The sequence below is a fragment of the Triticum urartu genome, chromosome 5A (genome assembly GCF_056163025.1).
Source record: "Triticum urartu cultivar PI428250 chromosome 5A, HENAU_Tu73, whole genome shotgun sequence".
Taxonomy (NCBI): Eukaryota; Viridiplantae; Streptophyta; class Magnoliopsida; order Poales; family Poaceae; genus Triticum; species Triticum urartu.
Window position 1 is genome coordinate 12,069,003 of NC_141877.1, and position 13,890 is coordinate 12,082,892.

The 13,890-nt window shown below is 45.2% G+C and overlaps 1 protein-coding gene across 1 annotated transcript; it reads left to right on the forward strand.

The window, feature by feature from the left end:
- The first annotated feature begins 211 nt into the window (after positions 1-211).
- On the forward strand, positions 212-4,928 carry LOC125506901 (uncharacterized). The gene is made up of 3 exons (XM_048671608.2): positions 212-2,188; positions 2,295-2,487; positions 4,448-4,928. The coding sequence occupies exons 1-3, from the start codon at positions 314-316 to the stop codon at positions 4,666-4,668; spliced, it is 2,289 nt and encodes a 762-aa protein (XP_048527565.2). The 5' UTR covers positions 212-313; the 3' UTR covers positions 4,669-4,928.
- The last annotated feature ends 8,962 nt before the right edge of the window (positions 4,929-13,890 follow it).

The following is a 13,890-nucleotide window of genomic DNA, read 5'->3' on the forward strand; positions in this document are numbered from 1 at the left end:
AGAATAGCACTGGGATTTGTTCACGGAGCAACTGATTACGGCGTAGATTAACCAAACAGATGTAACGGTTTCGGATGACGCTGTAAACAGGTTACGGAGAAAAAGCGCCCTCCCTAGTTTTTTCTTTTCGCATCGGGCCCCGAATTACCGGAGACGTGTGTAAAAAAAAGCATTTAGATAGTTAAAAAAAAGAAAAAAGAAAAGCGTTGCGTTGTGGTCTTTCTCCACCGGCAGTCTCTCAATCGTCTTGTGCTGTCATCCCACGCCACCGAACCCTAGATCCGCCGCCGCCCAACCGCAGAAAGTGAGGCCGATGCCGTGGCCCTCGGCTGCCGCCGGACACCAGGAATCGCAGCCGATGCCGTCAGATCCGGGAGAGCGCAGGGGTCTGTTCTCGTGCTTGTTCAGCGAGTGCGACGCTCCCCCCTTGGACAAATCGAATTTGGACGCCGATCTCCTGGAGCTCCTCCTCGACTTGCACGAGGAGGCGTTCGGCCGGCTGCCCGTCCACGACATGCCGGTGGAAGCCGCCGACCAGTTGGCCGTATCCATGCGCGAAGGCGGCCTCTGCCTCGGCCTCCTCGACCCCGTCACCAACATCATCCTCAACACCGTCGCCCTCCTCCCGCGCGACTTCGGGGACATGGCAAAGCCCGACAGGAGGAGGTCCAAGAGGCTGGCCGCCGGCAGGGTGCAACCCAGTGACTACAGCAGCTGGAACACCAGCTGGGTTTTGCCATCCTCCGGCAGGGTTACCTGTGGGCCGTCCACCCGCAGGGCTACATGGTACTCTATTGCTGGGGCGTCCCGCCAGGCTCTCATCAGATTCATGGTTGGCTACTTCGGATGCCTCAGCGAAGAACAGGCCACCCGCTACCTCCACTGGGCACGCGCCGATCTCGCCCTCGCAGTCCAGCTGGTCGAGCACGATCTACACGCTGCTGCTGTTTCACCACCCGACCCTGCCTCTGAAAGGACGCAAGCCGCCTTCAAGTACGCCGCAAGCTGTGGGCGGCGGCACCCTGCGCCTGATGACCTGGTGCGGCTCCAGGCGTCGCCCCTGCCCAAACAGTGCCTCCGCGACTCCGCCCCCTTGCTCGAGAAGGGAGGGCGCAAGCTCACCGTCGATGATGTCATTGCCATCATGGATTTGCTGCGATACCAGGTCGGTGCCCCCTTGGATCTTCAGTTCAGCTTGCAGCCAAGCGGAAGAGAGCTACTTGTCTACTGCCGGGACCTCAAGGCTGATGAAGGGAGACTAGACATTTCCAACACCACAAGCTCCGATGGCTTCAAAATGTTCACCATCAATGTCGAGCGTCATGGAGACCACTTCGCGGCCCTGCGGTCTCCTCACGAGCACAGATCCATGATCTCATCCTGTTTGCAGAAGGTCGTGAAAACCGCCAAAGCACACTTCGGCTCTGCGGTCATGATCTGTTCTGGCGATGCCTGCGAATACACCGGGTCTCTCAGGATGAGGCTCCACGACATGATCCACGGCTTCTATCTCAAAGTCTTCGCCATGCTGCCCTCTACGTGGCTCCACCTCATCCCCCACATCCTATTCGCTGGCCACTGCTATGGCCCCATGGACCCTGTCTCCAACATCATCATCAACTCCATTTGCCACCACATACTGCGCCCGCTCCCATGGTCAGCTGACTGCAAAGTAGAGGTGTATGACATCCTCGACACCCTCTCTATGCTTCGTGTGGAGGTCCATTCCTTGGAAGGCCTCATTGCCCTCGTCCGAGCAAGCTCCGAGTCCCAATGCTCGACGCAGCGGGCGATGGAGCACCTCTCCTGCAAACGCTGTGACCTGTCCCAGGAGACGCACACCTCGCTGCAGTTTACTGACGCAGCCGCAGCCGCTCGACACCCACAACATGCTGAGCTGGGATCATTCTTCGCTTCCCTGGCGCCTGACAGGCTCATTGACCTGCGGCTCTTGCTGGCCACTAGCGCCGATGGCAGGATCTCCTCTGAGTCTCTTGGGGAAATAATATCCACTCTCAAACAAAGTGCACTGCTGTTGGTGGCTCCCGTATCTCCCAATGCGGCTGAACTGTGCAACGAGGCTAAGGAGACTCTGCTACAAAAGAGGTCATGCTATAACGAGATGAAGTTATTCATCCGCGCTGAGCTTGCGCAAGTGCTGAAGAAATATGCCTTTGAGCATCCTCTGGTACATGGCTTTGTTTGTGTCCATTGTTTCTTTCTTGGGTACATACTACATTCTTAACATATCTCTTTCAGGTGCCTCATTTGACCTTTGCTGTTTCTTGTTTTAGGAACCAAAATATGAGCCAAGTGTTATCTGTGGTTTGGTGGCGGCTCCCAGATCCCTAGACAGGCTTTCCTATCATGTTAATTTTGTGGCTGCTTCTGAATCTGATAACCAACTCTTCTTTGCCGAAATAAATGAGCCATTTCCTGACCCGCCAAAACCAAATTTCTGCTGCCCTCTACCCCTGACATCTACTGGTAAGTCCCCACTCCTTCCAGTTAGCATGAGCAGCCATGTAGGTTTGAAACATTAACGAAAGGATTTTTAGTTTTATGTTTCATCGAAAAGCCTTTTGATTTCCATTAAGGCCCATTCGTCTTTTCAATCTTACGATGCTTTGTCGTTTCGTCCAATCAAAGAGAGAAACATTAAAATATTCTACTATAGCTTCCATACAGAAGACCTTATATAGGGCACTGCATGCACCGGATTTTCTCTTTTCAGCAGCCTGTTCCTCGCATTTTAATTCTACGCCATTTTTTATATATGAGATTGAGATGATACAACAACTTAACGGCTATGTATACACCCATTTTCGACATGCTTGTGAATCGGCCATGAGAGACCAGTGTTTATTTGGAATAACTAGTTTATGGTCCAAGGTTTTTGAGTCGCCGAGTCAAGCCAAGTCGCCGAGGCTGCGACTAGTGGCTTGCTGGCTTGAGTCAGCGACTTGGCTTGATTAGTCGCCCCAAGTCGCCATGGCACAACAGTACATAGAGCAGCAGAGAACATAGATATACAGCAGCAGCAGAGCACATATACAGCAGAGAAAATATACTACATCTAAGCAGAGCACATATAGAGCCCACCCTGCGCTCTCTTTCATATACTACATCTAAGCAGGGCACATATAGAGCCCACCCTGGGCTCTCTTTCCTTCAGTCCTCCTCCTTCCCCAGTCCCCACATATACATCAGCAGCAAGCCACGCAAGCCAGCAAGCCAGCGAGTCGCGCGACTAATCGCACCAAGTCGCCGGCGAGCCACGCGAGTCGCGCGACTCGCTCCCTGAGTCAAGTCGCCAGCGCGAGCCAGCCACGCGGCGATGACTCGGCGATTAGTCGGCGACTAATCGGCGATTAGTCGGCGACTGAAAAACAGAGTTATGGTCATTCAGATTTTCAGTCAAAAAACTGAGTTTTCCAAGCATGGCATGCATTGTCCTGTGAATATACCTCAAGAAGGCAACCACGGCACTTGATTTGATTAAATTGTAGAGTCCATTGAGTGTTTTATTTATTTATTTTGGCAAACACAGTCTGAATGAGAAATCATTAATCATGGGGCCGACTGGAACGAATCATGATGTATCAATTATATGAACTGGTATAGACAAACATATGGGCAAAACATCCACTGCAAAAATTAGAAACTCTTGCCTGAAAGTATAGTTTCTTTGAATTAGTGAAAGCGTAGTAGATCTTCAGTATGCCCTTCTGCAATGCCACCAACAGGCCATCCATCAGTGCAAGTGCTCAGGCACCAGCAGGGCATTCATCAGTGTCAGGTGCTCAGCCACCAGCTCATTCACAAAGAAATCCAGCTTCTTATTTACCCTATGAACATGCCTCTCTATCACCACCTTCCACTCAACCTTCTCTGATCACTTTGGTTGTCATATTTTGCATAAACCCTGGGATGTGTCACATTTCACTTCACACCATCGTCTAGATTGTGCACTATGATCAGGTTCTGGTATTTTACCTACTTGAATCATTGACCCTAGAGTATGTCTGTCTACCTATGCAGCACTTATCACTCAGGATGCAATTGGACACGCCTGCGGCCTGTCCGCAATGTTCGGCATTAGCTAATCGCAGGATTAGTATCAGCCGCGTCTGCCTGCTATTGTCCAGCAGACAGATGCAGATGCTGCTTTCCGTACCACTGATTGTTGTACATGCACTCAGGCTGGTTCACGCCAGCTTTTCATACCGGCTGCTGGTGCTATTTTAACATCTGAAGATGTTCTGGGGATACACTTTCTCTACCAACCTTTCTTTTCGTGTCAAGAACGGTTGTTAAACAGTCATTGTTTTATTGTCTGCTTAGTGAAACCAATGCAAATAGACAGGGTTTGCCAAACATTTCACCTTGAAGAATAGCTGTTATGTTGTGATTGATACATAATGATCAGTTTTGATTTTGGTGACAGGTCGTTGCTACTATGGAGAGGGGTCTGCGAGGAAGATTGTGTATCCAGATTCATCAGAACTTCTTGAGTGTAATATTGATATTACAGACTATGGAACGGTGCACGCGGATGGATTGTTGGACCCAGATTTCATCTTGGATTTTAGGAGAGACGCGCAGTTTGCAGAGGATCTGAGGAAGTACTGTGAAGAACAAAAGGCTGATGAGTATGAATTAATATGAATTCCAACAGCTGGAGAAGGGAACGAGTATGAATTAGGTCTTGAGCCTTATTAAGCCTGATGTAGAAATACTCCATATATTATGTAGTAGTATGTGCTATACTCATTTATTTATGGGAGCCGCTAGGGATCAGACTACAATCAGACCAGTAAATGGTGGTACAATCCACATGCATGGTGTGTTTGATTGCTTCATTAAAGGGTGCCCCACATTTGTTACGGGATTTTCCCACTAATTACGTCTAATCAGTTTCCTAGTAACTACTCCCTCCGTCCGGAAATACTTGTCGGAAAAATGCATAAAAATGAACATATCTAGAACTAAAATACGTCTAGATACATCCATTTCTTCGACGAGTATTTCCGGACGGAGGGAGTGCTTGTGATTTGCTTCCAACAAACAAATATTAAAAATATATTTATTTTTGCAGATGCTTTTCTTTGCAGCGCAACATGTTTTTCTTTTTTGAAACTTGTGATTTGCTTCCAACAGACAAATATAAAAAGAAGAAAAAAAATTGCAGATGCAAAATTTTCAGGGTAAGGTTGCATGGAAACATTACTTTTTATCTATGAAAGCATTGTTGCTCTGGAAACATATAATTCGATAGTGATACAAATCATTTTATTTTTCTATCTACGGAAGCATTATTTCCATGATACGGTAGCATTTTTTAGTTGCTTTGGAAGCATTACTTGGTGTACCAAAAATAGTATTCAGATTTGAGAGAACATTTGCTTCGCAAAAGGAATAGTATGGAAGCACAAAACAAGAATATACACCACCACAAAGTAACGTTTTGCCTTGTATAAAGGTATATTTTGTTTTCAAACATCACAATAATGTTTCCAAACACCACCACGTACACATTTGACAGAACGTTTTGCCTTGTATAAAGGTATGTTTTGTTTCTAAACATCACAATAATGTTTCCGCCAAGTAACGAATGCAAATACAAATACAAATGTGCACGTTTTGCTTCCATCATAGGAAAGTCAAGCTTCCTACACAACAAACCATGCTTCATTATCCACAATCATTTTTCTCTAAGCAACCGAGTGCGCCTATGGCTGTTTGCTTTCAAGCTGATGACCATAACACTCAGCACTAAGATGCACGATGACACGCTGCACGCTAGGCCCACCATCGACCAACATGTTATTTCACCATTTGGCAAAACATGTTTTTCCGCTCCCGTCAACCTTGCAGAAATTTAGAAGTATGAGCTGTTTCATGTGTATATAAAGATGATTCTTGCGATATGATATACAAAGCATGGAAATGAAGCAAACCGAACAAAATGTAGAAGCACAAGTGTGAAAGATATGAAGCATAACTGTATATGTGGCGTATGAAACAAACTGTATACCATGAAGAAAAGTATGGTTCATTCGAATCATGAAAATTTGGATGCATTATATTCATACAATCTCAACATAATATCTACATGGTGGATGCACATATTTTTTTTCTAAATGGGAATACAAAAGATTTCTATGCAGTGGTTCAAATTAAGTGCATAAAGGGGTGATTGACTTGTGCATAATATGTGTGGAATTCAGGAAGCATGAGTTAGTTTTCAATCAAGAAAATACATGACGTCTGCAAACATACATGAAGCATGCAGATGAAGCAAACCTAACTCAATGTAGAAGCACAAGTTTGAAATTTACGAGCCAAACTAGACTCAGTAAGCGCTAGCATGAAAAATATGAAGCAAGCTGATACGGATTTCTGATGCAAAAATACAATACATATGAAGCATGTAAAGTTGTAATTGTGGTATGAATGAGGAGAAACAGAACCTAGATCAGATTCCTACAACCTGCCGCATGTGGTGCCTTCAACATGGAACATAGACAACAAAGAGGCGAAAAGGGTTGCGATTTAGTGATTGAATACAGAATGAACGTCACAAAATCATACCCACAAACATTGGATTAACCAAGATATTGAATAGATATAAGGTCACACAAATTGCAGAACACAATTATGCCCAAAACCAACTAGCAGTAGCAATATAGGAATTGTACAGTGTTTGTATTAAGAGGAGATGACTCAAACCCTAAGTCAGATGAGGATGGGATCGGATGGGAGAAACCTTCAGTAATCCGCTCATGGTGGCCTCCTCCCCGAATAGAGACGACGCTCCGGCGAGGTCGACCGCATGCCACAACTGCAAGTGGAGTAGGGTCAGATCTTGGTCAAGATAAGCATGATGGTTGTGCAATTTGCAAGATCATGGACGAGCAGTTTGTGCGCCAGTCCCCGCCGTGCCCCCGGGCTTGACGGCGCACCGGCGATGTGGAGAGGAGGCAGGGACGGTGAAGGGGAATGACGAGGACGGCGCTGAGGAGGGACGGGTGCGAGAGAGATGAGAACAGGGTGAGATGAGTTAGTTTGCGATTCTGGGGCAATTAATTCGGGATAAGGAGTGATATTAGTACATGATACTGCGTGGACACAAAAATTAGGGGAGTAGTTTGGAAAGTTGGCACAGGAATTTTACTGCATCTCCTAGCCGTGAGATCCAACATGGATCGCGAATCAACCTGTGGTTGAGTTGGTTAGGGGTAGGGTGTGCGTGTGTACGTTCATAGGGGTGAGTGTATGCGCGTGTATATGAGTGCTCGTGTCTATACTGATGCTCAAAAAAAAAAAGATCCAACATGGATCAACGGCACACGGCCGGTCTGATGAATGCTCTCTAATCAGACATCTGGAGGTTAGTGTTTCCCTTTATTCTATCTTGTCTGAACCTTCTTTGCTTTTTCTATGGGAGCCGCTAGGCATCTCCTATCAGACTAGTCGAAGGCCGTACGATTAGAAGGGTGTTGAACGTTTGATCTTGTGGAGGAAGCCCTGCTTTTGACAGATTAGAGTTCCTGATTTGTTGGTAACTAGTCCCGTCAATTTTATCCTTTTGTAGCTTCTTAATCTCTTAACTCATAGTACTACGTAACTTTGATTTCCTTCGAAGAATCACGCCTGATCTCTTTGAAAACATATCTGGCAGTTTTGAAAAAAAAATGGTACATTGTGAATTTTCCTAATGATTAATCTGTAAAAACTAATTATGATTTATTATGTAAGATATATTTTTTCACAATGGAACATGTTTTTGTGCAAAAGAAACAGTCTTCATGACAAATGGAAGCACCACTATTCTAACAAACTTTTTTTTGCAACTCAAGATGCTTTCATTCATTAACTGACAGTAGTTCAATCTCCAAAAAGAGAAAAAGAAAAACGATCATAGTTTATCAATAAACATCTACTTCTGCAAGCTGAAGCTTGCTTAGCACACAACAGTGCACCTACATTGGCTTCACATCCAGTGAAAGACAATTGGAAAAACTCCAAATTCCTGCTGAGCTCTTTAGCGTCAGACTCTAGAATGAGTTTCAAAATTCCCATATCACATGCAAGTCTGACGTCGACTCTAGAATGAGTTTTGAAATTCCTATATCACATGCAAGTCTGACATCGTCCTGCACATTCACTGGTAGAATGTCTGTGCGTTGTTGCGAGTTATGATGTATATAAATGAATCAAACAAGTGATTAAGGCCGCCTTCAAGGTTGAAGCTTATATCTTACTCATACGTTTGATGTGTTCGAACATCAAATGGGCGTCCAACGGGCTCCCCAAAATCCAACCATCCGGACTCCCCAAATTCAGCCCATATGTGGAGGAGAAATATGGTTGTCCGGACTATTCGCCATGTTATATTCAGAACACAGTCCAATAGTGGAAAATGTAGTACTCCCTCATTTCTTAAATATAAGTCTTTTAAGAGATTTCACTATGGACTACATACGGAGCAAATTGAGCGAATCTATAATCTAAAGTATGTCTATATACATCCGTATATAGTCCGTAGTGGAATCTCCAAAAAGACTTATATTTAGGAACGAAGGGAGTAGAGAATATTAAAAAATCGCCCTACGATCAACCAGAAACACCATGCAGATGCAATAACGGTCTGGATCAGATTGTTACCGACTCAGAGTTGCAGCAAAAGAAGATGAGTCGGTAAGATCGTACTTGAAGTTTTTGAACCGTTCACGAACGACTCCTCGAACGAGAAGACCGAAAGCACGACCTTTCTGCAATTTGCAAGCGTATGATCTTCATGATCCGGCAGCGCTTCGCCGTCCGTAGCCAATCGTCGTTCGGGAATTAGAGGAAGGAGATTAGACCATACGAGGCTTCTAATTATGAGGATTACAGAGAATCTAGATCTAGATCTAATTGGATCAACTAGAATGAACTAGAGGAGGCTCCAAAACTTGTGTATACAAAACTGCTAAAACCTCAAGTATATATAGATTGGAGGAGATGGGAGGGGTCGCCTCAAAGGGGGAAGGTTTCCTCCCCATTTGGCCGGCCAAGGAGGGGGAGTTCTCCTCCAATTTAGCCTCCCACTTGGCTTGTCCAAGAAGCTAGGTGGGGCGCCTCCCCTATTGGGCCTATGTGGCCCAATATTCTTTCCACCACTTGGCCTTCCAAGGCCTGTTGGTATTTAATTAAATATAAAAACCTCATAACTATTATAAGAGTTTTTTGTTATTAATTTAACATCATCGGAAATATTTTCCACCTATATAGTATTTATTGATATTACCCGGTAAACCCCGAAACCCTTCCGGTGACCTCGAAATACTTTCAGTTCCTCTCGAAACTATCTTGAATACTACTATTTCACAAATATTTCCTCATTACTCATGGCCTACTAACACTTAGCAGATTGTGATTAGTTTAAGCTTGTGACCATGTAGGTTCGATAAAACATAGACGTGAACAAAAACCCCTTTCGTTCAATGACCGATAGCAGAACGTGGACGTCCATATAGATCCCTATGAGTACACAAATGACATTCGAGTGAACCTTTGGTTATCATGTGCCATCCACTTTGCTTTGCGATACTTTACACAACCTGAGGTGTGATATATCGGTATCATCTTGAGTCATACAGATGCTCACTATACCGGTCTCCTCGTTACCAGTTTTGTTCTTCTTTCTTGTTGACATGTTCCGGCATCTGCGTGACATAGTCACATGCGTCTAGCCAGACGATGAATGCCGTCACGCCGAGAGAACCCACAGAATATCCCTCCATTGTCAGAGGAGCAAATCCCACTCATGAGCTATCTAGTCCATTGTCAAACTTTCCGAAGAACCTATAAGTTGTCGTTATGATTACAGTGTTACATATGACGTTTGAGCAACCCCACGTATATGAAGAATTGACTACGATACTCTTTTCATCTAAGAAACCAAAGCACATGTTAACTCTTTGTGTTATAACGATTGAATTGTGACGATAGCATCTCAAAGTATAAGAAACAAGTTCGGGTGAATTCAATATGACCGTTCTTCTAACATCATATCGTCAATCTTGTTTTGAGAGCATCGTTACACTTGACGATGTCTCAGGATTCGAAAAACATGATCACAAATAACACTTGTTCCAGTCTTAGAGGCAAGACTAGGAATCAAAATTTTACCATTTATCATTTCACACATGCATGTGATTTTTTCAGTCAATCACATATCCTAGGATCATAGTAGTTATAGGATAAATATAAACTCTTAATTATAAACATGGGAATATAACAATACAATATTATTGCCTCTAGGGCATATTTTCAATAGACTCCCACTTGCAGTAGAGTCAGTAATCTAGTTAGCACATTTTTATCTACACCATTGGCAATCCGGTGTTTGTCCATGCTCTAGAACGTGAAGTGCTAGTCTGAATACCAGTGACAGAAGAGTTTAGTACGGTAGCACGGATCCAATCCTCGGGGATTCAAGAGGTCTAGTCATAACGCCCAAAGCTCTCGTCTGATTTTATTATCTTAATTATTAAGGATACCTCGCGCGATGGATAGGGCCTGCGGTAGGACAACTGATTCTTTATCCAGGACTCGTGACGATCAAGATGTTATTTGAACACACCCCAACTTCGGTACGTAACAAGCACATCTCGATGGGTGACTTCCAGCGCACAAATTAAGAAAATATCTGGTCCCAACACAAATAGATGGTTGTAAGCATTAAGATCTCATACCCATATCTCTTTTTATTATAGTGTTTGAGCCATCATTCGCTTGATTGACCCGGTCCAAAGTTGGACTTGATCCTTTAACAAAAGCTTTCTAGAGACCATCGCTTCAAGGAAACATTCCTCTTGTGGTCGTATGCATCGTTCTGATGCAGAGGCCGGGGTGTCCCTCCTTTTTGAAAAAAAGAAAATATTCCTCCCGTGGGTTCGATAAACCAAGGTCACATATGGAGAAATAGGTGCAGGATACTTTTCTGTTTCTTTACCGAATCATTAAAAGGAGGTATCACCAACCCCCAACGATAGAACAAATCATGGGACGTTCGAAGATAAAAGGAACTGAGACTTCACAGATTTCCCGAGGAGCATAGAAGTGAGGGTCGGCCAAAGACCAACTCTAGGCAAGCAATTTAAGTTGTCTCACTTCCAGCGGGCCTAACCACCCACCTTCTCACAAGCAGCAGACTCACTCGAGGCAGACGACTGGTTAAGGACAATGGAGAAAAAGTTAGAAATCTCCCGCTGTGACGAGCAAGGCAAAGTCCCCCTTTGCTACCCATTACCTCGAAGGACCCGCTGCCATCTGGTGGGACAACAACACCAAGGAAGTGTAGCCAGCCGAAGAAATCATAAGCTGGGAAGGCTTCAAAGAAAGGTTTCGCAAATACAACATCCCATCCGGGGTCATGAAGGACAAGAACGAGAATTCCTTGCACAACAGCAAGGAGGCGGGTCAGTCACTGAATACCTCAACAAGTCCAACAACCGATCACTCTCTATTCAGCACATGACGTGAGCACCGAAGAGCGCAAGATAGACCACTTCCTAGGAGGACTGCACCACTCCATCTGGTGTCCACTCAGCCTATTGGACTTCCCGTATTTCCAGACCCTACCGTAACACCCCTGACGTCATGCTACAGTAATCTCATGCTAATGGTGTCATGTCATCATAATTAATTTTTCTAAACTTCACTTTGATCCAAAACCGGTTCAAATTCAAATTTAAAATGAAGTCAAAATATTATTTCTTCAAACATAAAAACAAAAATGTGCATAATATTGCAAATAATCTCTAAGAAATTTTCATGCATAAGACAACATTATTCAAATAATTAAAATGCCCATAACCTATTTAAAATTGGATCAGTGACATTTAATTGGATCATTTCAATTTAAATAAATACTTAAACTATTTAGAGTAATCAAAACTTTGCGTGCTAGTGCTAAATATGCCCTAGTATTTATGTGCCAATTTTCATACTAAACCAAATTTGTTTAGTAGCTCAAAATGATACAAAATATAAGGAAAAGAATAAAATCGAAAATTAAAAGATAAAGAAAAGAGAATAGTATACTGTGCACTTAAGGCCTACTTCTGCAGTAGAGGCCTGACCCACCTCCACATCCCCTTCTACCTCCCGCTACAGTGCGGCCATCCCATGGCCATGGCCACGTGCCCGCCATCCCCAACCTCCCCCTGTTGAGTATATTGATTAGATTGGAAATATAGGTTAGACCAGAAAAAATTCTGGCTTGCCTTGTACTCCAAGTTGATCATGTACTTATATATATATGTCCACGAGGCTCAAGTAATACAACAGCAACAATTCCACCAATCTCTCTCTATCCCTTCTAACATGGTATCAGTTTCCGGGTTCTAAACCCTAGCCATCGCCGCATCCGCACCCACGCGCCGCCCCTGGGGTGGTCGGCCTCCATGATCGCCGCCGGGGGCCGCGCCGCCCGTACCTAGGGTTCGTCCGCCTGTCGTGTTGACCGGCTGCCCTAGAGAGTCTTTTTCTCGAGCCCTTGCTCCGGGGTTTTTTTTCGCTCTCTCGTCGGTCGTTTTGATTGGTGTTTTTCTTTTTGGTTTTCCGATCTATGCTTGATCGGTTTGCGTCGCCCGCCGCCGCCGTCGACCCCTGTGCACCTCTACTCCGACACCAGCGCGACCGGCTGGCCTCTTCACTGACCCAGCGGCCTCGCACGGCAGGCGCCCCCTAATGGCCATCGTCTGTGCGTCTGCCCGCCCGTCGCCCCGACCCGGCGGCCTCGCGCAATAGGCGGCTCCTCACGGCCATTGTCCGCTCGTCAACCTACGCCGGCCGTCACCGCCTTGTCCCCGAGATCAGCGCGCCCCTGCACCGATCGAGCAACGGGCTGCCGCTGCGTCGCCCCATCGGCCGCAACGCCGCCGCCCCGGGGTTCTCCCCGTGGCTGCACCGATCCGCGCCGCCGCGGCATCGCCCCTTCAGGTTGTAGCGCCACAACACGTGGTCCCCGCCGCCGCCCTGAGGCTGTTCCCGTGGTTGCACCACACAGCGTGCTGCCGCTGCGTCGCCCCTTCGGGCCGTAGTTGAAGGAAATATGCCCTAGAGGCAATAATAATGAAGTTATTATTTATTTCCTTATATCATGATAAATGTTTATTATTCATGCTAGAATTGTATTAACCGGAAACATAATACATGTGTGAATACATAGACAAACAGAGTGTCAATAGTATGCCTCTACTTGACTAGCTCGTTAATTAAAGATGGTTATGTTTCCTAACCATAGACATGAGTTGTCATTTGATTAACGGGATCACATCATTAGGAGAATGATGTGATTGACTTGACCCATTCCGTTAGCTTAGCACTTGATCGTTTAGTATGTTGCTATTGCTTTCTTCATGACTTATACATGTTCCTATGACTATGAGATTATGCAACTCCCGTTTACCGGAGGAACACTTTGTGTGCTACCAAACGTCACAACGCAACTGGGTGATTATAAAGGTGCTCTACAGGTGTCTCCGAAGGTACTTGTTGGGTTGGCGTATTTCGAGATTAGGATTTGTCACTCCGATTGTCGGAGAGGTATCTCTGGGCCCACTCGGTAATGCACATCACTATAAGCCTTGCAAGCATTGTAACTAATGAGTTAGTTGCGGGATGATGTATTACGAAACGAGTAAAGAGACTTGCCGGTAACGAGACTGAACTAGGTATTGAGATACTGACGATCAAATCTCGGGAAGTAACATACCGATGACAAAGGGAACAACGTATGTTGTAATGCAGTCTGACGATAAAGATCTTCGTAGAATATGTAGGAGCCAATATGAGCATCCAGGTTCCGCTATTGGTTATTGACCGGAGACGTGT